Source organism: Diadema setosum, chromosome 17 (assembly GCF_964275005.1).
Source record: "Diadema setosum chromosome 17, eeDiaSeto1, whole genome shotgun sequence".
Classification (NCBI taxonomy): Eukaryota; Metazoa; Echinodermata; class Echinoidea; order Diadematoida; family Diadematidae; genus Diadema; species Diadema setosum.
In genome coordinates this window covers 4,788,022-4,816,016 of record NC_092701.1, presented here as the reverse complement: position 1 = coordinate 4,816,016, position 27,995 = coordinate 4,788,022, and the positions used below count along the sequence as shown (strand labels likewise).

General features: G+C 38.2%; 1 protein-coding gene across 1 annotated transcript; it reads left to right on the top strand.

The window, feature by feature from the left end:
* LOC140241109 (dopamine beta-hydroxylase-like) lies at positions 1-26,034 on the top strand. Its single transcript, XM_072320877.1, has 13 exons — positions 1-408; positions 6,195-6,404; positions 17,664-17,843; positions 18,819-18,902; positions 19,493-19,672; positions 20,092-20,191; positions 21,343-21,509; positions 22,019-22,162; positions 23,140-23,178; positions 23,661-23,720; positions 24,320-24,447; positions 25,292-25,451; positions 25,945-26,034. The coding sequence occupies exons 1-13, from the start codon at positions 1-3 to the stop codon at positions 26,032-26,034; spliced, it is 1,950 nt and encodes a 649-aa protein (XP_072176978.1).
* Positions 26,035-27,995: the final 1,961 nt, after the last annotated feature.

Here is a 27,995-nt window from a genome sequence, read left to right as displayed (position 1 = left end):
ATGAATAAACGATGCGATTTTTACTCAATATGCATGTTTCTCTTCCTTGCGTTCTCGACCTCCCGTCCGATGCCGATCAAAGAGGAAGCACCTCAATATGACCGCGCACACGCCTACCGCTACGAAACCAACTTCCTCACCCCACACGACGACATCGACGAGCTCGCCAACCTGAAATGGTCCGTCGAACACACGACGTCGGCTCTCCGCTACATGCTCAGCGTGCCAATCTCCGACGTCGACGACGATGACGACGGAGGGGACCACGAAGTAGGAGCTGAACCTGAAGAATATCCCGCATTGTCGGGTCGAGAATGGGTAGCGGTTGGCATGTCACCTTACGGGGCGTCTGCAGGGGCCGACATGGTTATCTTTATCAGAGGCGCTCACGGGGAGATCACCGTCCTGGTAAGTGACAGTCACTAATTTCGGGGGTGGGGAGGTATGTATGATTATAAGGTGTACAAACTGTATAATTATCATTGTACAGTATGTGTGAAGTATATGATAACAATATCTAGTATAAACATATTATCTGTAAACATATCATATTCTTGACACACATGCTCTCTCTCTCTCTCTCTCTCTCACATAATGTTTTATTGAATTATGTTATAGTATAGTATATTACACTGTACATTACATTGTATCGTATTTTATCATATTACATTTTATCTTATCATAATTGTCATATCATATCATATCATATCATAGAATAGAATAGAATATCACATTATTCACGTTACATAATTGAGAGAGGAGGTTTCTTCTTTCTCCTCTCCTCCTCCTCCTCCTCCTCTTCCTCTACAAGCACATAAAAATTACCAAATTTGATTATTGTGTCATTCAAGTGTCCTTATGCCAGTTCGACTAATGAAAATGAATGTAATCACGTGTCAAAACTACACAATTCAACTCTGTCATTTTACGTAATGTCGGACGGTCGGTCAAAGCCCAATTATTCTCATTCATTAAATCACGACAATCACCAACCGTCATTACAATTAGAACTGCCCCGAGAACAATATTCCGATCAATACTCGTTCGGTCAGTTGAAGATCTAGGTCTCCGCGGGTGAAAAGTCACGTTCCAATTTCAAGATGGCAGTAATTCTGATATGTGTAATCTGAAATGCTGGCATAAAAGACTAAGTGAAATAGCAATCGAATTTAGCCGGAGTTGACTGCACACTTTCCTGTCAAAACTTTGACATAATGTTTAGTTTCCGGGTTTGTTTAACATGTATTTGGAGATAAAAAGATCTTAATATATTCTTCAGTGCTGCGAAACAATACCTGTAACCTAATTCTAGAATTTGTTCCTTTTTTTTATTCATATCTCTCTTTAATATCATAGTCGACATGGCAAGGCAACTCCCCATCCCCCCCCCCCCCCAAAAAAAAAGAATGCCAGCGTCAAACGTGACAGATATATCGTAAACATATTTTTCACTTCATATCACATCTATATACCTGAAATCAGACTCTTGAACACCATACGCTTATGGACACAAATATCAATTAAAAAAATATGACAAGAATACTGAAGTTACGAAGTTTAAATTGTTGTTACCAAATGCATATATTATCATACGTTAGCCCAAATTCCATGCCACTGAATGCCACTTTGAACGAAGTGGACGAAGAAAAAGGGAGTATATTTCAGAGCTCTAACCTGTTGTACCAAACTATATGAGTAACTCTGAAAGAAATATATATTGTAGACTGGATAAAAATTGATTCGATATAAACCAGATAGTGTGGCAGGTGATAATCGCACCACATAAGTCCCAAAACCTCGGACTGTGGGTTGGTATTAAATTACTGGATATTCGAATGCGATACAAGTAAAGTTATATTAAAGACAAATCTATATAGCCTAAATGTGATAAAAATCGACAGTCTTCTGTTAATATTATCATTCAATCGTAGCAGCCTTTTAGCTGGATCAAATTCTTTGTGCGTCCCTGTACTTATGTGATGATTTGTTTTCTTTTCTTTATTGAAGTAAACAGATGAACAACCAAAACACGTGACACGAAACCCCAAAATTTCACAGAGGAAACCGAATAGGCCCGACACACTCCAGTGGTTTACCCTCCATGCTTTTCCCCTGCCGATGAGTTCTGGCGGACAAAACCATCAACTCGTTTTACCCTCGAGGACTTAAAAATGCACGCTGTAAATTGACATGGACGATGAAGGCATGACGCCCAGGCAAGACGATAATCATGTCACATTTCAGGTCTATGTTATGGGTTAGAACAGTTGAAACCTGTCTCCTAACTGGACTTTGCTGGATAACGTCCTCTTTATGGACGCATTCCTAAACCAATTTTGTACGGGCTATAAATACATGTCTCAATTGAGAGCAGCCTACGTCATACACAGTATTAAATGAGTGACGGGACCTTAAAATGCCACGCTTACGTTTAATAGTGTCGAGTAGTCTTCTACGCATTGTTGCAAGGCCGAAGAAAACAGGAAAATTACGTTGTGTTTGAGATTTGATGTCCTGCAGTGAGAAGTCTCTATACAGGAGGGATAAATTGCTACGGGCAAATCAACCGAAACATATTTTTAAGAGAGAAAAAAAAATATTCCGACTCTGAGCATCGATCTTAATCCATTGCCCTCATTCTTAGCTTTTAACAATTATCTTTACAAGAGAAAAAGTGTTCCCAGTACAGACAAATTCGTGACGTTTGGTAGACACTGTGTGACTGCGGTCGTCGCCTCAGTAAAAAAAAAAAAAAAAAAAAAAAGATCTTCATTTATTATGTTCGTTATGTTCCCTTAGAATGAGATCATTTGTAAGAATATGCTTTCCTGTGGTGAAAAAGACTGAGAATTTCATATTCATAGATTATCTTCAGCAATGATAACAGAAGATACTGCTTTCGAACATGTCATAATTGGTTGACCCATTTGGAAGTTCACGCCATTTTTGCGCTCTAATAATGATGAAAATGCAACACTGCCATGACGTAGTACGAGAACTTTTCCTATATACTAACAGGCGGGTTGGCTGTTTCACTTGACAATGTTATCAAAGCGTTTTCCAGTCGCAGTAAGGTGATGTAATCTGGCAGCCACAGAGAAGGTGAACATTAGCTTTGTTATGAATGCATAACCGTAAAGAGATATACCACATAGTATGTGTGTGATTTCTCTTTTGCATAACCTAATGTCTTGTATCGTGTTTAACCAAAGAGGTAGAAAGGTAACACCTCACGTAAGGCATATATTTCACGTCATAATAAGCACTTTATCGCATGTGGAACAGTTAGCTGAAATCTGTAGGACCAAAAAGTCGTTCAGAATCTTGATTCCCGCAAAACGCGAACTTACAGATTTAAAGAGAAAAAAAAAGTTGCCAAAGAGGGCATTCCGTAAAACAATATGCACTAGAAACACGTGGAACTTCAAACCACTTGTGTCATCCCTTGATAGAGCTTGTTCCATCCGAAATGACAATGCGATGTAAGTCATGTTACCAGATTTTAGAGAGTTGGTCGACCGACTTCAGGTTCCATGATTTTGAGCTTGACTTGGGTATCAGTTTTGGATATCATCGATAGTACATTCTACTCACGTACGATTTTGATTCCCGTTTGCTTCCCCACCCAAAAGGCAATAGCCTAAGTTTGTGGACTCCTGTAATACACAAGAACCGAATTCGCCAGGGCGCATAATCAATGAAGATTCATTAAGGCAACATCTAAATCTGTGAGTGGAGGCGTGTGAAGTGTTAACGTAAAGGTGATAAAACAAACTGTGTCAGCCCATTGCATTATAGGAGCGTTTGGGAACGCATGCGGCGGCAGGGCTATTGTTAGTATGGATGGTGATCTGGATCCTCACATCCTCAAATTGGCAAAACCAGAAGCATCACGACCAACTGATGGTGAAACTGGTGGTGAAAGGACTATAATGTATGTATGCTGATTGTTAGTATGCACTCTAAAAACACAAACCGAGGAGTGACAACATTTTCAAAGTGTTGGTTTTCCTGCTAGATTCAACCTTTAAAATGTTATCTTAAAAGTTGGATGCAACACTTCAAAAAATGCTGTCACTCCTCGGCCCTTTTGAATGTTGATTCAACATTTGCGTTTTCAGAGTGTGGATTGTGATCTGGATCCTCACGTTGTGGTTGTGATTGTGATTGTGATTGTGATTGTGATTGTGATTGTGATTGTGATTGTGATAGTGATAGTGATTGTGATTGTGATTGTGATTGTGATTGTGATTGTGATTGTGATTGTGATTGTGATTGTGATTGTGATAGTGATTGTGATTGTGATTGTGATTGTGATTGTGATTGTGATTGTGATTGTGACTGTGATTGTGATTGTGATCTGGATCCTCACATCCTCAAATTGGCAAAACCAGAAGCATCACAGTTAACAGTTGGTAAAACTGCATATTATTATGTTCTAAGAGTTCGAGTGAAATATGAACATTCTTACAGTTGTGTGTATTAAAAGAATGCGACAAAAAGAAGTGTGGACAATACAGAAGAAACGCAAAAAAAAAAGGGGGAGGAAAAAGAAAGGAGGTAAAAACATGATAAAAGCACATTCAACGTCGCTCAAGTTGAGCATTTACAAATTAAATGTGCAGAAGAAACGTTCGACCGGATGGCTATATAAACATGTATTTAAGTCTACTTTTCTTAGTCTAACTTCAATAAGTCGAAGGACTTTCTCCGGTCTCTTTGGATATGGCATAGGAGAGGTTGATTGTATTCTACAGTTATAGAAATATGATGTAGATAATTTGTTTCCGATGTTAAACTATAAGAAAGACTCTGATAAGCAAGAAACCCGAAAGAAGAAAATGTGTGGGCAATAATAGGACAAAGGAGTAATGTAGATACTAACCTGATTTCAGCACAGACGTGTTTCTCACCAGTTCCCTAATCAAACAAATCAATGCAGTTCAGTGAGCACCTAATCGTGAGTGAAATCCCTACAGCGATCAAAGTGTTGACCAACAATACTCAAGCAATTTGTCAACGGACGGGAACCATTTTGCTGAGGTTTAAATAATGATCCCCATTTCGCTTCAGCCACGTCGATGATCAACGTTGTTCTAATGGTGGTATTCATGTCATCCATGCAAACATGATTATGTGGCTGTTATGTAAGTTTACAAACACGAATTCCTGTTAACTTGTGCTCGTGATAATAATGTGCAATCACCATAATAATACAAGAATACAAGGTACATTATTGTCTGTTGAAATGAATAAGGAAAAAAAAGAAACACAACTCACACTACTCATAATGATGACCCCCCGAAAAATAGTTTTTCATTGCTGCATGACTACGTTTCAGAGATTTTTGATAATGTTTTGCTGTAGGATGAAGGCAGGCAAAGAAGTGAAATCGAGGAAACACTCAAAAGTGCTCCCAATGGCGTATTTCGGTGTATTATGGTTGAGGTTGGGAAGGGATTGCTAAAACCATGGCTCTCTGCTTTATCAATATTTACAAGCATTGGCATTAGAACTGATGTGAATGATCTCATATCCATAATACATTATATTGGCGACAATAAGTGACGATGATTTTTCACTTTCTTCTTTTCTTCATTGCATCAAGCATATTCTACTGTTATGATAATGTTGAGTTGTTGTTGGCACCCTTTTCTCTCGGGACACAATGGAGCTACGCAAAAAAGGGAATGCAGTCTGGTTTTTATATTGCATGTACACTGACATATACTCGAAATATAGAGCGAAAATATATCATGGAAAGTCTATACAGTCACCATATTGCAAAAGGATTCCATATGGTATCAATGGGGTCATTATGATTAGATTTTGGAACTGAAGGTGATTAGGTGTATATGTGTCATTGTGTTGAATTTGCTCGCAGTTATTTCACGTGCCATATTCATGTGTATAGGTATGAGTGCCTTGCACTGACAGCAGGTAACTTTCTAGTTCAGAATAATGACTGCATATTAAACTGTCCGTATGTTCCCATGCCTTCTACGTATTGTGTTTGCTTGTTAAATGTGGGGAGCCTAGATGTTGCTGGTATGCCCAATGCGTTTGTCTTTTGGTCGATTTAAAGGCGGCTTAAAGATGTTTAATGAGGGAAGAGTTCACATTCCGTTCAAATTTAGGTTGCTATCAAAATAATGTACTTATCTTCTGTGTAACTGATTTATTTCCGTTTAAAGGATACATACACGGACGAATACGGCGTTCTGTCCGTCGACGATCAGCAAGATTACAAACTGGGGAGCGCGTGGATCAGACGTTCCAACAACGAAACAGACTTAGGCGACGATGGCGATGGCGATGACAGGAGTTCAAGAAGGAGAAGAGAGCTCGTCATCGAGTACACAAGGAAAATTGACACGTGTGACGACAAGGATTACATGGTTGAGGTAGGAATTACTTTCTGCTTTCTAACCACTTTACGAAACACATATCCTTTGCATGTCAGACTAGTGTGAGTGCATGTTAAGTTGAGTAATTCTGAATTTTATTTCAGCAATCTTTGCTCAATCTTAAATCGCGCAACCCTTGTCTGTACCAGCATATAGTGTACCGTTCATATTTTATAAGAAGGGATGACCAAAATAATTACCATCATAAAGTTGTATATTCCTTAGAATGTTACTACAGCTAGTCACTGTGCAATGTGACATTAAGCGATTGTCTTCCTATCTGTGGGACAGCTCCAGTTTGGTACATATGCATATACAATGTATATATATGTATGTAATATATAATATACATATATAATTATATTTACTGAAATGAAATACTGAAATATAAAACTTAAACGAAGAGCAGTTTACTAAAGCCAAATCGGTTCTGCCATTAATCATTTTACTTGCCATTTCTTTGCCGTTTAAGTTTATCCTCTATTTTTCTTTCTTTTCTCATAAATTACCTTCCATTAGTAAAATTGATTGTACACCTAATGTTTGATAGTTTCGTTATAAACACTGAGTATAGAACATAATTATAAAATGTTTTGAGCGACAACCATGTTGGGGAATACCGTAACAATAGTAGTATAATATCGAGGCTCTTCTAGCATCTTTCCTGTCAAACAGAAATGATTAAGAGAGTTGATTAAGATAGAAAAGTCAACGTTTTACTAATCGTCTTCATTGATAAGATATGCAATTTGGTCCGCGCCATGATTTATGAACATCTCCTTTTGTTTGCTTAACAGCAAATAGTACCCATGGCAAGAATCAGTAGTTCCTTATGATTAATGGCATATTAACAGAGTTATCATGAAATGTGCTTTATAGTTATATAATTCGTACATGCATAGAAAGACTATTTCGTATACTAGCGCTTAAATTTGAGCAAAGTTTGATGCGCTTTCCCGTGGTGCCGATTCATCGGTGACACGACATTTGCTCCTGCGACAATTGCTCCGGTCTTATTTTCTCCAAGGACTTAGGGTTAGGGTTAGGGTTGTGATAGGGTTTCAGGTTTATTTTGTTGTGAGGATTAGGATTAGGGTGAGGGTTATGTGTTTGAGTAGGTTTTATGTTGGGCTTAGCCTACACATATTTCATGGGAGCAATTGTCGCAGGAGCAAATGTCATGGAACCGATTCATCATGCATACAGATCAGTCGAAACTACGGACCAATTTGCAGGTATACAGTACCTTTATAGAGAGACTTTCGACGAATGTGATTGGTTACAAAGATTGGTTGTGGCACAAATTACCGCCATTTTCAGCAAATGACCGGCGAACATCAACTTTAAACCATGCTTCATGCGCTGCGCCAGCAACAAGTCAAAACCAAACCACTCTCAACGGACGAAAATGACTTGTTCCTTACGTGCCTCCAGGCGCTGAAATCCGAATCGCCCCAATCGATCCGGATAAATAAACCATATAACCGTGCAAGATTAACACCTGCGGCAACCGATAGCTTTACAGTCCAAAAGAAAAACTAAAAGAAGAACAAAAAACAAAACGAAACATAACAAAAACAAGAAAAAGGAATAAAATAGAGGAAAAGGAGAGAGGGAGAAGGGGAGAGGGAGAGAGCGAAAAAAAGAAAACGTGCCGTCTGATGCCCTGCTTTAGAATCGTGCTAAAATGTAAAGACACGTAACTCTAGCTAGATCGATTGTGAATGCGGCTCAATCACGTTTGTACAAGCAATACCCCTGGAGGACACGAATCGTAAAATGGAATGAACCTGCTAACCGGAGGGCCAAACCCCAAAAACTCGCTTATTTAACGAGTGAGTTGCACTCTCTCTACAAACTAAGTAGACCATGCTTATTTTCAAGATTTTATTGTAACAAACAACATTCCACTGGTCTACCTCAAAAAATTTGTTGCGAAAGCCTCCAAATCCAAGATGGCGTCCAAAATGGCCGCCATATTTACTGAATTTGTTATTTGAATGATAGAATTCGAGAGAAACATCAGATTTCAACAAATGTGATGTCATATGAAAGACAATAAAATTTTTTACAAGTTGATACCATTTTTGTGGGTTATTGTGCTAACTGGATTGAGATTTTAAGGAAAAAACACTAATTTTTTGATATTTTTCTGAAAAAAGGAAAATCATGAAAATGCTTGATTCGGCATTAATCAGAGAATGACTGAAGGATTATCTTGAAACGTTTCAGGAATTTTGTTTGACATATAATTAATATTTGGAGAAAATTAGGGGTCAGTACCGCTTTTTGTTCAGGAGTAATAATGTCTCAAACTTGAAAACTCACTTTGTAAAAATGGGCACTTTAGTTGTGACAAGACATTGCTGGTCATAAAAAAAGTCTGCGCGCGTTAAGACTACTACACGCACCACTGGCACTGGCGCGTGTAGAAGTGCCAGTGGTTCGTGTAGTAGTCTTGGCAAACGCAGACTCTTGCATTGACAAACAAGAGTTTGTGCCTGCAAACTAACTTTTCATACCAAGTGGTAGCTTAGGTGACGCTGATCGCTATTATTTCAAAGTGGATTGTTCTGAAGCAGATGAGATGAAGCAAAAATTTCTTTCAAATAGAGGTAGAAGCTTGAAACAACCTGGCTTTAGAAAGTTTCTAACAAAATTTGGATCAATCACTCAAAAAAAAAAAAAAAAATCAAGATTGCAGGCCATGAAAGCTGACATAGTGTGTTTCGCCAGAGTAATGTATCATTTCCATTTTGATATAATTTTGTCTGTTTTGCTTATGTGGTTTGTTTATATGGTTTTTATATAAATTTGAAAATTGTAATGCTATTTCAAACCATCTTAGGTTTTTATGGAGACATTGTTCAGAATGCACCGTAAATATTTCTCTAAAAAGTAAAAAAAAAAAAATTAAATTAGAAATGTTTACGAAAACCATGTAGAAATTAACATCTTTCCCATATAATCAATATTTGGAGAAAATTAGAGGTCAGTATTGTATTTGGTTCAGGAGTTGTAATGTCTCAAACTTGAAATCTCATTTTACATAATATCATGTTTTTACACGCATCTGTTTCCAAAGATGTCACGAGGGTCAAATCCAAGTTTGTGCTTACTTTTCGAGTTCCACTCTCTCTATGAATAAGACCATACATAAAGTTACTAAGCGTACTAAGCAATGTGTCGTAATTACACCTCAGTAGATTTGTTACAAAAACCTCCAAAGTACAGATACGGTCCAATAGGGTCACCATTTTTATTGATTTAACATTTCTATTGATAGAGACATCGGATTGCAGAAACTTTGATGTCATGTGAAGGAGAGTATAAAAGCTTCCTAAAAGTTGATACCACTTTAGCTTGTATTGTGATAAATGGGGGGAGGGGGAGGAAATTCATATTTTTATATTGTTTTGAAGAAAGAATGAAATGTAAAAATGCATGATTTAGTATTTATCAAAGAAGAACCGAATAATTATTTTGAAACCTGCGATTGTGATTGAGATCTACTGAGAGGAGACATAATTCATATTTATGGAATTACAAGCAATATCATACACTGTTGACATGTTAATATCTAAAACTTAAAAAAAGATATATCTATGCATTATAAATTTTGCATATAATGTGTTTACATGGTCACATGTATACATGGTCACATGTAATACTGTAATGGTCTATTGACTTATAAGTGCCTGCAAACTATCTTTTCATGCCAAGTGGACAGGTAGGTGACACTGGTCGCTATTACTGTAGCATTTCATTGTAGATTGTTCTGAGGCAGATTAGATTGAACATTAAACAAAAAGTATATTCCAAAAAGAGATAGGAGCTTGGAATTTGGCACAAATTTTGCCAATGTGTCATATTTAGCGACAAAAATAGTATCAGCACAAAAATCAAGATGGCAGTAATTGATTGAGGTTGTCGTTCAAGGCATTATTTACCATAAGTGCACGTAAAACCAAAACCCACCTTTAGTTAATTCCTCAAACTAGTTCTAAACTGTGAGTTAGGGATAGAACAACTAATGTACAAACTTAAATCAGTATGATCATTGCAAATATTATTAGATATACTAAATAGATCTGATAAGAACGGGTTTTTTTTATACTTAGCTGTCAACAGTTATCATGGTTAATGGTTTCTTGTAAAGAAATGGTGATATCTTCGTATGATTTAGTCTTTATTTTAATTTCTATACATGGTAGAATGTTTTGTGATACAACCAACCTGCACATATAAATCGAATGTGATATCCCAATGGTAAACAATACATTATGTGTGTTGCGTCAAAGTTAAATCTCAACTTATGATTTAATATATTCTTTTAATCATCTTATATTGCTGTCTATTATATGTTTCTATACATCCGAACGATATTGTATAGTGTAAACCATATTGAGGGTCTTTTTTTTTGCGGGGGGGGGGGGTGGAACTCATTTCAGTGGAACTCATTTTGGGTCACATAAGGCCCAATCTTTGATGAAAAAGAAATGCTTCTGTATCAAAGATATGCTTTTTTTTTTTTTTTGTTACTTGTATGCTACTCTGCTGTTGCAGAAACGTGAATAATGATGGTACTATGTGTAATAATGTCCGTAGATCCTTGTCCTTGAAAGCCCTTCTGATCCCCCCCCCCCCCGGAAAATCCGACATGGCGGCAATTTCTCAAATTTGCCTTTAAATATCTTGTGCGAAATCATTTTTCAGTATATTTTGCGAATAAAACTGTCCAAATGTATTTTTCGTGCTGTATATTCACATTTACAAATAAGCATGCTGAAACTGTATTTACTGTTATAAGATTTTTCCTACATTGTTTTTAGGCTGATTTCATGTTGGTTATAGTGTCACAATTATTGATCTGAACTTAGGCCATTTCATGCTTTCCCATAGTAGATATCAGAATCACTTGAGAGTGAAAATGTTCATTTTCATTCATTTTAGAGTGACCTCAGGGATCACTCGAAGAATGACGAGTGTTCCCTGAGGTCACTCTAAAATGAGTGAAAATGAGCATTTTCATTCAAAATTCACTCCAATTTCACTCTAAATTCACTGTTTTCTGTTATTCACTCCTTCAAAAGTGAATACTTCCACTCGATTTTTTCTCTTTTTTGGAGAGTAGAATATCACTGGTCTTAAAAATGTCTACATAAAAATCTAAGACGGTTTGAAATAGCATTACAATGTTTGAAATATGTAAAAACATATAAATAGATAGTACAACAGACAAAATTTTATGAAAATCATGATAATACATTTAATTTGGCGCAATAAACTATGTCAACTTTGATGGCTGTCATCTTGATTTTTTTTTTTTTTTTTTTGTGGTTGATCTGAATTCTGCCTTAAAGGACAAGTCCACCTTCATATACATAAGGATTTAGAGAATGCAGCAATATTAGTAGAACACATCAGTGAAAGTTTGACTTTACTTTTTAAATAAAGTGCACATTTCTTCGACTTGCGACTGACGTATGTTAATGGTAATATTATTCCCCCTGCCTTCTGAAAGAGAGAAGTCATGTGTTCTTTTGTTATGCGAGAAAAATGGAAATATGTTGAATTTTCTTTATTCTTTCTTTATATCGTTGTACTCATGTGACATCACAAGCTATAGTAGTCTTTCCATCCAGCCATGACTAAGTAGAAACTTCAAAAATTCATAATTTTTTTAACAGATTGTCTGATTTTGCTCAAACTCTCACTGATGTGTTCTACTGATATTGCTGCATTCACTCAACCCCCATGTCTATGAGGGAAAACTTGTCCTTTAAACTATCTATAACAAGATTGGTGCCAAGTTTCAAGCTACTACCTCTATTTGAAAAAAAAAAATTGCTTTATCTCATTTGCTTCAGAACAATCTACTTTGAAATAATAGCGACCAGCGTCACCTGAGCTACCACTTGGTACGAAAAGTTAGTTTGCAGGCACAAACCCTTGTTTGTCAAAGCAAGAGTCTGCGTTTGCCAAGACTACTACACGCACCACTGGCACTGCTACACGCGCCAGTGCTAGTGGTGCCTGTAGTAGTCTTGACACGCGCAGACTTGTTTTATGACCAACAAGGTCTTGTCACAACTAAAGTGCCCATTTTTACAAAGTGAGTTTTCAAGTTTGAGACATTATTACTCCTGAACAAAAAGCGGTACTGACCCCTTATTTTCTCCAAATATTAATTATATGTCAAACAAAATTTCTGAAACGTTTCAAGATAATCCTTCAGTCATTCTCTGATTTATGCCGAATCAAGCATTTTCATGATTTTCCTTTTTTCAGAAAAATATCAAAAAATTAGTGTTTTTTCCTTAAAATCTCAATCCAGTTAGCACAATAACCCACAAAAATGGTATCAACTTGTAGAAAATTTTATTGTCTTTCATATGACATCACATTTGTTGAAATCTGATGTTTCTCTCGAATTCTATCATTCAAATAACAAATTCAGTAAATATGGCGGCCATTTTGGACGCCATCTTGGATTTGGAGGCTTTCGCAACAATTTTTTTGAGGTAGACCAGTGGAATGTTGTTTGTTACAATAAAAACTTGAAAATAAGCATGGTCTACTTAGTTTGTAGAGAGAGTGCAACTCGACCTCTGTTTTAAGGTTTTGGCCCCCCGGTTATGCCTGAGAAAGGGAAGAAAGGTATAAAACAAACCTAAGAACAACAAGAACGCAAGACTAATGCGCACGTCTTGAAATGTTTAAGTGGAATGATTAAACCTAAGTGGATTTTACCCTTTGGGTAAAAAGCGGCAGAAAATGAACAATTGAAGAATTATAATTTACTTTCTCACTGTGCATACTCAGTGTAAAATTATTAATGTTTCAGTACTAAACATAAAATGCAACACCAGCGATCAATCGCTTCTATTGTGACATCATTCAATGTATAGTATAGTACTTTTTGGTGTTAGATGTGAAGATTTTGTAGCATTATACATTTTCAAACGTACCAGGCTGCTCAAATTAATTGTCTTACGTTTACGGTTTAACATGCGCAAGATTCGAGTACAATTAATGTACAAACGAAAATACAACAATTTTAAAATCCAAATCTCTATGCAATTGTATTTTTGTCTGCCAGTGTCTATACATTGCCTCTTTGGGGGAAAATGCAGAAATAAATTGAAATTGAAAATGAAAATATTAGAATAATAAGGCTGTGCGTTTCAACCCTCAACTGCACAATTGTTATTATGACCTTCTGCACTTAACTTGGTATAGCTATATACGAGAAACAATAATTGAGGTGTATAGACATGTTGATATTTAAAGGCAAATAAGAAAGAAGTTAAGACTTTCTGCGCTAGAGACTTTTGACAGTGTGTACAAAGCTATGAGGTTTTCTGTGTCAATTAGCACTCAAAGCACACAAAGGATTTGACTTGAAGATAAGGTTAAAACCAAAGCAAGTTTTCGCGGTGAACTCACCTCTTTCATATTTTTTTTCCAGTCATAGGACAAGCGCAGAGTGGGCCACTTTTATTGATGTGTCATCAATCAATGGAAAAGAGAAACTAACACGTGTATAAGCTTTCTTTAAACATTCACAAAGTGACCTCATCAACCGAACTTCGCCGTGCACTGATTTCAGCGAGGATTCGATCGAGCTGTTTTACTCTTATTACAACCGCCGAGTTTGCAACTCGGTGTAGCATTCAACCTCTCGAGTTGGTCGTTCGGCCTCATGTTACGGATGACATCGGCGGCGAACCGGTTCGAATTCGCGTCGCGGGATGGTTCGGCGGATATTTGCAGGGGGTAATGCAGTAATGCCAAGAATGCAATCAATCAATCACCCTCACTACCACCGAATCTTCATTTCCAATGTCATTCTCCATCAACGATAGCGTCCCAACAGATGTACCTGATACACCTGTCATGCTCCTCGATGGTCATGTTATTGAAGTCTCTGAGTCGTTCGAGTTTGGTTTCAACGTCTCGCTAAGTTTCGCTTCGTTGCTTTCAGAAAGTATGGGGTTTGGAAGGTACTTTCACTATACCATCACCTCTTACTTCCCCCCCCCCCTCTCCCCTCTACTCCCCCCCCCCCCCTCCCTTTCTACCTCCTGATCTCCCTTGGCCTCTTTTCTTTAATTCTCTACGTTCTCTTTCCTCTTACTCATTCTCCCGACTTTTTTTTTACCTCTTCACTCTTTCTATACTGCTTCTCGTTCCTTCTCTCTTCTCCCTCTTCTCTTGCTCTCAAATCTCTTCTCTCTTCACACACACACGCACACGCACACACACACACACAAATACATAATTATAGAAGAATGAATGAGTGTATGATTCATATACAACTGTCCTAAATTTGAGTATTTCGCTTGAATGTTAATATTCAAACATCTACATCGAAACATTAAAACAGGTTTAATGCTTATATATGTAAAACCAAAACATGCGTTTATCAATTGATGATACTATCTTATCAAAGCCATTTACTGATGTCTCATTAAACAAAAAGAATGCCTCAGAAAGTAATTTAACTATTTTTATTTTGTTGTCATACATTGTTCAGCGTCGAGTGGTAGTAATATGTTGCAATAAGGTATTCAGTAATATCAGTCAACTGGTAAGATTAAAACACAGAAAGTATAGAGTTAAACACTTACGGGATAGCCTTGCGAATGATTATCGTAAATCTTGAAATAAGCATTTTCTAAACCGCCGTGGCGTTTTTTTGGTATTAACTTTTTTTTCATCTTTTCAGAGGTCACCTTTTATAGGCATAATATGGAAAGTTTATCAATTATGGATATTACACTCTTTATTCCACGACGTCGCCCGCCTGTTAAATTAATGTTCGCACATTTTGACCTCGTCTATTTACCGCCGTTTACATTTATTTAGGTTCCATTGTTTTCCCGCTGATACGTATCTGAGCGTATATGAAACGAAAACTAACGACCCTAATGACACATGCACAACGCAGAAGTGGGTGTACATAATCACGCTTAATGTAAACGCCACTATGACAACATCAAGCTGTGAGCATCGCCGCGTTGAGGTTTTAGTCAATAAGCGAGGAAAGCCCGACCATTCTTCGACGATATCCTTGCACTGTTATTTTTCCCGATTACTAGTATACAATACGTCAAATTGCCCAATGCGGCTTAGATCAGAGATTCCGATTCCGTTTACAGTGACGTTGTTCATTAAGAAAGGGTTTAAAGGAGATAAAGTTAGCCTGTTTTGACAGTTAAAATGATAGTCAGCTTATAGCTTCCTCCCACGCTCCTGTTTTATAGTCTAAAGGTAGCATCTCAATAGTCTCTGTGTGATAGCAAAATGCGTTCCTCTTGTCACTCGGTATACCTATAGCACTTCTCTTCCAATACAACATTAATTTCATCGCCGTAATCATTCTACAGTACCGTAAGACAATCATTCACCACCATCGATGTAAAACACTTGCCCACAGGGTAAATAGTCCTATGTTTCCACTGAAGACCTCAGGCGTACAATTTACGCCAGACCACACGATGTTGGTTAACTTTGCGCGAATCGACAAATGCAAAAAACGAAGAAGAAAAACGTCCGCGATTCCCGCGTTCTTTGGCTGTCGTCCGGCTGCAGTGGAACCGCCGTTGCACTCCGAGGCGCGAACTTAATCACGCAAGAATCGATAAACTCCATAGTGTGTACGGTGTTAATTGATCGCGGACAATTTAAAATGGCCCCCTCGTCGTCTGGGAGCAAGATAATCTCGCCACCATCCTTTTCCATGAGCCATCTTCTGCTGGATGTCCTTTCGAGGACATTCTTTTTGTCATTTTTTTTTTACCATCATTCTGTTCCGCTTCCATTGTTCACGAGAAATATAAGCGTTAATGGTTGCTGTCTTTTTAATCGTAATTGGAACGTATTCACTGTTTCTCATCATTCTGTGTAAACTTGCCGTCATGTTGTTTTTACGACCATGTTGTATATTTTTACGATCACATTATCATGGCTATAGTCCTATATGACCCTGTCGAAGTCACGTTCTTGGTGAACATGAATCTTAGTTTTATTATAATAATGTCATCATCTGAAATCCATAAACAATTCTATACACTCGATCTCCAAATCAATTTGCCAAGTCCTTCTCATTGGTTACATTAATTTTTCTCTTTAAAACTCTTCGCTCAGTAATGATTAATCAATATTTTATTTAGTTGTGCGATGAAGCCTGTTTAACATAAAGAAGACACTTGTAAGGAGTTCCCTACGAAGTAGATGCATTGTATTTATCTCAGCTTTTATTGGTACTCATTCTGTTTACACGGTGGAACAATGGAAGAGACAAAACACTTTTCAATGTAGCCCTTCATGTGAAGTTTGTCCTGCACAATATAGATTCGAACACACACACACACACACACACACACACCAACATCTACCACTATCCGAGTACGATATAATTTGAAATGTGTGTGTGTGTGTGTGTGTGTGGGTGTGTATCTTTGCGATGGGATGTGATTTCATTATGACCCAGTGGCCTTGACCACAGACGCTCAGTCTTGGGATTCTCGGTTCAAGTCCACTGGCAATAGCGCGTGCGCCAATTCACTGCAAAAAGATTGGTGTTAGATTAAACACCACGGACATTAAATCTAACACAAACCCGTGTCAATATGCAGGACCACACCGACAGGTGTGGAAAGAGGTGTGGAAAGTATGTTGTGATGGTGTTGAAAAGTGTTCAAGTGGCACATCATGGTGCTAATTTGACACTGTAGCTGGTGATATTTTCGACACTGCGCAGGTGTTAATTCAAAAATGACACCACATAGTGTTGATTTGACATTGCTGGTGTTGATTTCAATGGCATAACACCCGCCCAGTGTAATTAGAAGACCAACCCTCCGGTGTTACCGTGGTGTAAAGTAACGTGTTCACATTTTTTTTTTTCAAAAGTCAAGTTCTTTATTTGGGAGTTCTTGTTCGTCTTGTTGAAATTAAAGTCAACAAGAAGAATAGGAACTAATTATTTATTGAAAAAAACAGTTTTATATTTTGAAGTGACACCCGTGTCTGTTAATGTAACACCACAAAATGAGTACCGGAAATTTAACACCAGCTCAGTGTTTCAAATTTTAACACCGGACTTTTTGCAGACAACGCGAAGCTGTCGGTTCCCGTGGTCGTTCGCTCATGCCCTTTATGCTTCTTTAAATGTTCTTGATGAATAGACCAGAATTTGCCTACACACAGGCCTACTATATAAACGATTGTCGCTGCCTTTGTCTGCAGAGAGGTACCACCCACATGTTGTTCCTGCGAGGCCCCGGTCCCTGGCCCATGAATGAGACGGTGGAGGCCTCAGTGCACCCCTACCACCACTCCCTCCGGCGGGTGACGCTCCTAAAATCCGAGACGCCCAAGCCGAGTTTTCCCGCCGACACCAAGACCATCGACATTGTCGTGGACGATGTGAGTACTGTGATCCGCTTTAATGACGTGAACACCATTTATAAACATACTTATGCAGACGTAGAGTCATGTTAAAGGAATGATACAGTTTCGGTTGAGCTGGGGTTCAAGTTTCAAACTTTTTTTTTTGTTTTGATGGTGATTTCTTGAGATAGTGCAAAAAAAAAAAACTCCTGTGAAATATGGATCAGCATATCATTCTAAGAGGAATTCAAAGTTTATTTGATGAAAATTGGTTTTGAAATGGCAGAGAGATCCAAGACAAAGCGATCCTAACTAAAGATGGGATCCATCTTTTATAAGGATCGACTTATTTTACTTTGTTTTTGGATATCTCAGCCATTTCAAAACCAAGTTTCGTCAAATGAACTTTGAATTCCTCTTTGCATTGTATGCTCTGGAACATTTCGTTAAGTGGTTCGAAGTATCTCAGAAAAAAAGGTAAAAACTGAATCCTCATGTCAACCAATACTATATCATCCCTTTAAAGTCAGGAGTTATCGGTATTTAGTCACGATCTTACGTCGATGAACTCAGTCCAACCATCACTGACATTATTTTTGACTCTGCGAAAAGACGGGGCGTTGTTCCAAAAAAGAGCTTGTGAAACTGTCTTTTCATTGAACCAATTGTGAGCCAGTTTTATCATTTATTTTCATTCGATCTTTATAAACTTGATATAGAAAATTGAATTGAATTGAATGGAATGGAATTGAACTCAAGTGAAGCGCAAACCAAGAATGAAAGTTTAAATTAATATCGATTCTTTTCATCTCCACTAATCGCAAGTCGCAAGCCGAGAGGAATACGGAGGAGACTAACTTTGCAATACATTTCCCAAGACTACAACTAAACCTGCAGTTGTTATGCTTAAGTCTTTTTTCACTCTGAATGATGATAGCCACATTCACTGTAACCTTTTGGATAATACGAAATATAAACCATTTACTGTTTTCCGCGATTCGTCCTCATCAGGTTCAAGTTCCCGATGACGCCACCACCTATTGGTGTAAAGTCTCTCGATTCCCCGATGCTGAAGTCAAACATCACATCGTCAAGGTAAAGGAAGGGGCTAACTGAAGGGGTAGAGAAGGGGTAAGGATTGGGGAGAGGGTGTGATGTATACCAGTAGTCTATAAACAAAGTTTTGGGCACCTTTTGCTCCTATTGTCTCGTGTGAAATTGAAGCAGGAGATGGATTTGTAGTATAGCTTACAGGCACACAAAACAAGGCAAACATTACAGCTCAATATTTGGAAGAGGTTTTTTTTTTTTTCTTTTCCATCTTTGCACATGTACATAATTTCCTATGTTTTCTGAGTCAAATATACCTACTCCCATTATGCCGAATCAATATTAGATATTAGATCAACATAATACCTCTCTCTTTCTCTCTCATCATTTCGTCTTTCTTACCCTTTCTCCCATCATAGTAATGTTAATTGATTGAGGAAAAATGTTATTTGAAATAGTATGCTATGAACTGCCGTTAGTACCACATTATGAATGACGGCCTCTGTATATATAAAAAAAGAAGAAGATAGTTACGATAATTTCATACTGTCACATGTGCTCTATGGCACACAGTGATTTAGCTCAATTGTACTCCTGGGAATGTGACAAACATCATTCTGTCTTACATCTGTCAGTATGAGGTGGTCGTATCCGAAGGCAACGAGGACTTGGTTCACCACATCGAGGTCTACCACTGCGACGTGCCTGCGGACGTCGAGGTGCCCCTCTACCAGGGGCCGTGCGACGAACGACCGGTCGACTCGTCAAGCCGGGCGTGTAGTCAAGTCATCGGTGCCTGGGCTATGGGTGCCGAGGTAGGATATGTTTTTTTTTTTCTTTCTTTCTTTCTTTTTTTTTTTTTTTTTTTACACTGCTGGATCCTGCATGAGCTAATTGTTGAAATCGAATGTTTCTTATTCGAACACATTGATCTTCTCGTTAGAGTACTTCATAATTCAATCTTCCTTCATAGTATTCTTTCTTTGTAATTAATTCGTAGAGAGGAAAGTATCACCCCTCGAATAACACTATTGTATGTTGTGATGGTTCACTCAGCAATAATGATTCTCTAGAGGAAGGAGTGATAGTTGATATTTTCTCATCTACTATGTCGTTTTTTCTCATCTATACTTAGTGCGATGATTGAACCTCGCGTGTACATGTAGCAACAAATGATCATGTTTACATGATGTTTGAACGAGCTAGTAATTGCCGGTTGTCGTACGATTCCCAGGCATTTGTATACCCGAACGAGGCTGGAATCGCCGTAGGGGGCCCAACATCCAGCTTCATTATGATTGAGCTTCACTACAATAACCCGACGAGAAAATCAAGTAAGTATTATGATATCATAGCCTCTTCTTTCGTTAATTCAACAGTTTTACATTTGACATAAAAATAATGTTATAGAAACTGCTGCCAGCTATTGACGTTGTTTCATGTCTTTCTGTGTTGTATGTTTGTTTGTTCATTTTCCATCTGACAAGATGGCTGGATAGCCCATATTCAGCTACGTTAAGCTGGTCTTCCATGGGGTCCAGTTTGATGTGAGGTGGGACCGCTTCACCGGGTTAAACACCCTGCTCTTTGCGATGAATGAATGAAGCGGGATCTTTTACGTGCATGAGTTGTTGCTCTCTCATACACGGGACCTCCATTTTATGTCCTATCCGAGGGACAGAGTGTTTGCCTCTTGCTAGAGGGGACGGTATGTTTACACACAACATTGCTCAGTCCAGACTCGGGTTCGAACCCGGGCCGCGTGATCGTGAGGCAAACGCGCTACCGACTGAGCCAACTCACCGCCCAAAATCTTTCCAAAATCTTTGCGTGCATTTACTGTTATCTCATTGAGTACATTTTAGAGGACAAGTTCACCTTCATTAACATAAGGATTGAGAGAATGCAGCAATATTAGTACAACACATCAGTGAAAGTTTGAGGAAAATTGGACAATTGATGCAAAAGTTATGAATTTTTAAAATTTTTGTGTTGGAACCGCTGGATGAGGAGACTACTAAGGCTCGTGATGTCATACGAGTACAACAGTATAAAGAAAATGTAAAGAAAATTCAACATATTTCCACTTTTTTCGCAAAATAAAAGAGCACTTGACTTGCCTCTTTCTAAAGGCAATGGAAATAATATTACCCATAACATATGTCAGTAACGAATCAAGGGAATGTGTACTTTTTTCAAAAAATGAAATTTTGTGAAATTCTCTTTATATTTTCCTTATATTGTTGTACGCATGTGACATCATACACTGCAGTAGTCTTCTTATCCAGCGGTGACTGCACAAAAACTTCAAAAATTCATAACTTTTGAACGGATTGTCCGATTTTCCTCAAACTTTCAATGATGTGTTCTACTAACATTGCTACATTCTCTCAATCCTTATGTTAATGAAGGTGAACTTGGGTCCTTTAATTTTGTGTACGCCCTTGTTTGTTTTGTTTGTCCATCTGTCTTTGGTATCTTAAAGACATCATAGACAGCTCAGGGTTGAGGTTCTACTACACCCCGACCCTGCGACCTTACGACGCCGGTATCATGGAGCTGGGGTTGGTCTACACCCCAAAGCTCTCCATCCCTCCTGGCATGGATAAATTCGTGCTGACCGGACACTGCCTCCCGAAGTGCACTCGAGCGGTAAGTTGCGACCCCAATCACACCATTCACGGCATTCTTCGATGCCATTATTTCATAGATCTTTCCATTTTCGCGCTTCTTCATCTAAAAAAGTATCATTTTATAGCCATCAAGAAATGTTCTATTATTCCTCTACTTAAAGTCTGCAAATTTATTTGATTTGTCCCGCAAAAATAAAAAGAACAACAAACTCTGAAAAGCGTTTTGGGAAACTTCCTTTGATGCATCCTTCTGCATTAGGCCCCTGTCGACATCACCACCCACTGCCAATACAATGTATTGTGATCGTGATTATACGTTACCAATGATCACAATTTTGTTCCAACAACATCATCACCACTGTCACTGTAGTACTCCATTTCAGTATCATTGTCATCATCGCCAACATAATCATCGTCAGCATTGCTCCATCCTCATTACGTACTGCGTTAAGCTGTCGTATATAGTGGATGATTATTAGAAGTTCTGGAGATGGTGTTGCGTTTGGTCTCCATGGCAATTACATCCAGGGTTTCCCGCGGAGTGGTGTCTATGCCTTTGCATCGCAGCTACACACACACCTGACGGGCACGGCCGTCTGGACAAAACACGTGAGGAATGGGCGGGAACTACCCGAGCTGAACAGAGATGACCACTTCAGCTCAGACTTCCAGGTATGCACTTCGCATTATACTGTGATCTTCTTCCTCCTTCCGCATTTATCAGCGAGGTTTTGATCTACGACGCGAACGCTAAGACAACGAAGCCTCCCATCAAGTTGGACAATGGAAACAACTGTCTCAGCTGTCGCATGTGCAGAACACTATTTTTTGCCTTATTAACTTCGTCTTAGCGTTCGCGTCGCTGATCGAAAGCTCGCAATTTACTGTAGAATGACGGTGGATGCTTCACATTACACTGCATTATGCTCATTTCAAACGAAAAGGCACCACTGTTTTCTGCTTCTGTTTTTGTTTTATTTTTGTCTTTTTATTTAAAATATTTCGTGCTTTGTTTACTTAAGATATCCACTAATGTAAACATCTAGATTCTTACGAGCAAACTTCCACTTGATCGATTGTTTTGAATCCTTTCCGAAGGGTTGCGTTGACGTTCACATGCCTAATGGGCACAGCCGCTGCAGCCGACAAATTTGAATAAGGGATCTCAAGATTTATAGTCCGTGGTCTTATTCGGACACATAATGATATAAAAAAAAATATGAGTTCATGGTTTTCTACTTATCGACAGATTAGAAAGTTCTTGAATATAGTGCACGATCCCACTACGAAGGATTTGAATGTCACTTTCAAACTTCTTGTGAGTGTCGGTTATGTTCTGCGTACGTGCAATTGTCATGGAATATGTTCACCACGAGAGAGTAGTGGCAAGAATGTATCGTTTTGTCAGTAATGTCAACGGAATAGCGCCTACTGACCCGCAGAAATCTCACTGTTGCCAGCACTCTCATTTAATTCTTTCTTGGCGAAAGGGAGAGATGGAATGCTTCTATTATGCAGTCACATTGTCTTGTAACTTTCCGCATCTAGATGATGTGATAAGTTCAATTATTGAAGAGCAAAACTGTCAATTGAAATATGAATGTTATGTTTCCTTGTTGCTTCTTTTTTTTTTCTCCCTCTCTTCTTAGGAAATTCGAATGCTGCCAAAACCAGTACACATCTTACCAGTAAGTCTCGTCGATACACAAACTGAACGGATAATGGTATTTTGTGGTTTTATTTACCCAGGGTAGCCTCTTCAGTATCAGCACTTTGGCATTATCGTTAGTTCTGTACACCCTTTTTACACCTAGGACATCCTAATTCCCAAGACCTCGCCCGTTTCAAAGTCATTTTATGGTATTATCCACTATACCAAAGTGCCTTCACAATGGTATTTCAAGATGGTATACGTACAAGTAATCATATTCATATAATCACCGCTCGACACTAACTTTTTCGTCTGGTGACTCGTTCGAGCCAATAAAATCTTTTTAACATAACCCTGTATTGTTTTCCTCAATAGCATCGTCTCTGATAATCGTTAAGATGTGTTCTTCACTTTATTATGAAGAGTTGGTGTATACCATCAAAAAGACCTAAAACTGATAAAATAAACAATGGGGACAACGTCTGATTCTGTGCCTTTAATCTTACTTTGTTTTCCCAGGGAGATACATTGATAACATCGTGCAACTACGTTACCAGTCAGAAAGAGAACATGACAATGGTAAGAATAATTTCTTTTTAAAGACGTTATCAGTGTCAAGTTTCAAGTATGTTGAGTGTCAAGTGACTTGTGCTCGTGGTTGCTTGCATGGGTCACCCCCCCCCCCCCCCTTACCTTCCTCGGAACCCCCGAAAGTTGAGGGTTTTCTTGCTTGTTTTTATTTCTTCCTCTTTTTTGAAAGCAAAATGTGTGGGAGGGGCTGTACCCCCTCACCCCATCTCATTCAATGCCGTTCCACTGCCCCTGTTCTGTATAGTTCACAATTAGGAACAACGATGGTTTGTCGTCCAATCCTTTTCCATTCAAGAAGAAGAAAGCGAGAAGGAAAAGTTAACATTACGAATATATTTCCCATTACGTGGAGTGAATACGGTATTCTCAGCCGGTTGCTCCATCAATCTAATGCAATCAAATATCATGAAAGACTGCACTTCTAAATTAAGACAGAGAAACTATCGCAGGTAGCTCATAAAGTAACTCTTAACTTTTTTTTATAAGACTTTCTTTTCACGTTCATAACTTCATGTTCGTGGCGTATGCACATCGTTGTTTACTCATAGCATTAAGATTATGATTATGTTATTGTTTCACTCATCCAGGGAGGATTTGGTATCTCTGATGAGATGTGTGTTAACTACGTCCACTACTACCCTCGATCAGCCCTAGAGGTGTGTAAGAGCACCATCTCCAAACGGGTCTTGAGGAACTTCTTCTACTGGGCGGCAGGGTACGTGAAGTAGGTCAGAGTGCCAGTGATGAGAACATTAATGATATGAATGATGATGGTGGTGATGATGATGATACTATGTTTTTATACTACCACTACTGCTGCTGCTGCTGCTTCTACTACTACTACTACTTCTTCTTCTTCTTCTTCTTCTTACTACTACTACTGCTACTACTGCTACTACTATTACTACTACTATTGCACTACTTCTACTATATACTAGCTACTATGATATGGCAAGTAATAATGATGATAACGTCAGTGGTATATTTTTCTTATTATTATCAATCATCGTCATTATTTTCCTTATCATCATCATCATCAGTACCAGCAGTAGCAGTAGTACTGGTAGCAGTAGTAGTAGTAGTAGTAGTAGTACTGGTAGTAGTAGTAGTAGTAATAGTAAAAGTAGTAGTGATAGTATAGTCAATGGTGGTAGTAGTAGTAGCAGTAGCAGCTGTAGTAGTGTAGAAGTATAATTATCAATATTCATGTACACATGTGAGTTATATCTTCATCATTTTATATGCAAATTAGATAGCAGGTTTTTAACATTCACCAGAAGTCTTCATTTACTCTTTGCCGAGCTTAAAGGTATTACTTCGCTATTAGCTTGGCAGACTTTAATGATATCATCTTCTACATAATTATCATTGTTCTCGCTGAAAATCTATCATCTCCTCTATCGTGCTGAAAACAAAACCTGAAGAGCATTTCCTTGAACATGTTAAATGGCGAAGTTTTGTTTTCATTTCTTTCTTTTTTTACCAAGCAGATTAGAGTAAGAATACATGTATCTATAAAAACACTTTCTCCCTCTTAAAAATTGTCTTTCTTCCTGTAGTCATGGAAATGGCCTTAGCGACGAAATGACTAATGAAGAAGTTCTGATGTGGTTCAATAGCATAAACTGGACGCAGGCAACGAAGAGGTTGTGGCAGACAATTGTGGCCAGAACCAACGTTGATATGGACTGCTTCAAACCGGCTGGAGTTCCATTTAGGGTAAGCTGCCTTTCCTCTGAAGATCATTAACAGGCTTAAAAAGCACGAGTTTTGTCAACTATCTTTGTGTCCGTTGCTTTCCTACACTTTTCTTTAGTTTCTGTCTGTTTGTCTGTCTTTCTGTCTTTCTGACATGAAACTTTTCCTTGATTCTCTTTTTGCTTTTTCTCTATTATTCATTTTCCCCTTTCTTTATATTTACTGGAGTCACTTGTTTCTTGTTTATTATCTTGATACGCGAATCCAGTTTGTCCTCTCAAACATGATTATTAATAATGTTTAAGTGTGATGCCATTTCTATCGGTTACATATCAAAAATATGAAATGCATCCACTCATTCCGATCTTGCTAACTTTGGAAGGAGTGGGACCCAGCAAACAATATACTTGTAATCTTCTGCTTTCTGTTCATTATTTGTTACTCAATACCAGTTTTCTTGGTATATTATAATAATCATATCTCAACGCCCTATCCCAACAACACGTCTTTGCAGGGCAATTGGCACGACTTGGAGCGAGGCAAGATTCGACAGAGATTAGAGCGCCCTGTTCGGGGGTGTGAGCTAACCAGAGATTTCGACTGACCAATCGACAACTGCGCCTGTCGTGGACATTTGAACCGGAAAGAGACACACTCCGGAAGTGATCATCATGACATAAAAGACGGCGGAATACTCTGTGGAGTAGCGGGCATTAGTTTCTTTCCAAGCCAACATTTATAAGCTTCTACGATATGATTGCCTGTAAATAAAATTCTTATTTTTGTGCTATAGTATAGTAAATACGGGAACATAATGGAATATAATACTTGCCAATGATTATTACACTTTATATTATTTTAATATTTTAGGCGAGTGATTTTAATTCTACTAGTCAACATTGTGATGCCTCGACACTGACATTATCCGAAGACGTGGATTTCAAATTAGCGTACATCTTGAAATACTTCAGAGGGAATGTTGCTTGGAATTAGGGACGGACCTGATTAACCCGAATAATTTCCAAGGACAATTTTTGTCGTGTAATATAGTAACAGCACTTTGAATGGTCTTGAGAGGGTTAAGTGATGTATATGTGCGTGATGAGGGGGAACCTGTACCCAGGGATCCTCCACTCTGTTATCATTGTTCTTTGGTACAGTTACTGAAGTCAAAGGGACCTATGAGCTTTCAATCTTAGCACAATCTTCATCAGAGACCAAAGAGTCAAATTTTGCCTCTGACGAAGATTCTACGTATAAGGATCGAAAGCTCAGGACTGGTGTATTTTACTCCCCTCTACTCAACACTGGCTCGCCACTATTGGATGAGCAGTTTTTATCACGTTTTTTTTTCTCCGTTTTTTCTTTCTTTTTGCTATTGCTAGTAACTGTGCAATTAAACGCTTTACTTATAGAGTTTGGAGCTGAATTTGAAAACAAAAAGGAAGAGAAGACGATCCGTAAGATTATTGCATGTGCCATTATAAACAACAACAACAACAACAACAACAACAACAACAACAACAACAACAACAACAACAACAAGACTGTATGCCAGTATCCTTATGTACGCGACATGCGCTGTACTAAACCTGCAAAATTCCAAATCTTTGTAATATTTCTTTGAACACTAAACATCTTAATACCTAGGAATGATACTATTGTCTGCTTTTGGGCCGTCTTGACATTGTATTAATGCCGAAATGAAATCAGGTTGCTACAACTCACTTTTTGGTTTTCGCTTATCTGACTGTTTTGAATAGCTCTATAATTCGCGCTTGCCCCAAATGCATAGAAAACACAGTCACGGGTCGACACAAGATAATGCTAAGTAAAGATGTTTTCTTCGGATGTAAGGCTTATATTTCTTGTAATGGTAGCAAATATATTCCTAGGGAAAAAAAAACCCCAAAGTAACAACCAACTTTTGTGGTGTATCTCTTTCTTAATATTAAAGAAAAGTTATCATTATATCCTTACATGTACAATTAACTAATATATTATACCCACAGATAACGCGCTCGCTATAATCGATATGATGAGCAGCAGGGGATTGTTACCTCTGCCACAATTCGTTATTCCAAACAGGTTCATTATTCCGGAGATTCATAAATCCGAAAATGATATAAGGTTCGTTAATCCGAAAAAAAAAAATCGTATTTCCAAAGGTTCCTTTATACGCACCTTTTTTCCTGCATTTTCGGAGAAATGAACCCTCAGAATAACGAACATTCGAAATAACACCACAAGTGCTGGGATTAACGAACTCTATTTCACTTTCGGATTAATGAACATCTAGGTGTAATTTAGGAATTTGTGTGTTTTGAAATAACGGACTTTCTGAATAACGCACATGACTAGTTACTGTATGAGGCTCGTAAAATTCGCATAATAAAAACGTATTTGGTATACTATGTGTCTGTCAGTTATAAGACCAGTAGCTTGGGCTAGCAGGACCAACTTACCATGGTATTCCTAGCAATGCGCAACTGTCCATCAAAAGTACAACAAGTGGTGCCAAAATTGATAGCCAAATCATCAGATGACGATAGAAGAAGTTAATGA

Excerpts from the sequence above, each read along its gene's own strand:
- LOC140241109 (XM_072320877.1), top strand. The coding sequence starts at position 1 with ATGAATAAACGATGCGATTTTTACTCAATATGCATGTTTCTCTTCCTT. Across the intron at positions 18,903-19,492 it reads TCAAACATCACATCGTCAAG|TATGAGGTGGTCGTATCCGA; the intron begins GTAAAGGAAGGG and ends TACATCTGTCAG. Across the intron at positions 19,673-20,091 it reads CCTGGGCTATGGGTGCCGAG|GCATTTGTATACCCGAACGA; the intron begins GTAGGATATGTT and ends TACGATTCCCAG.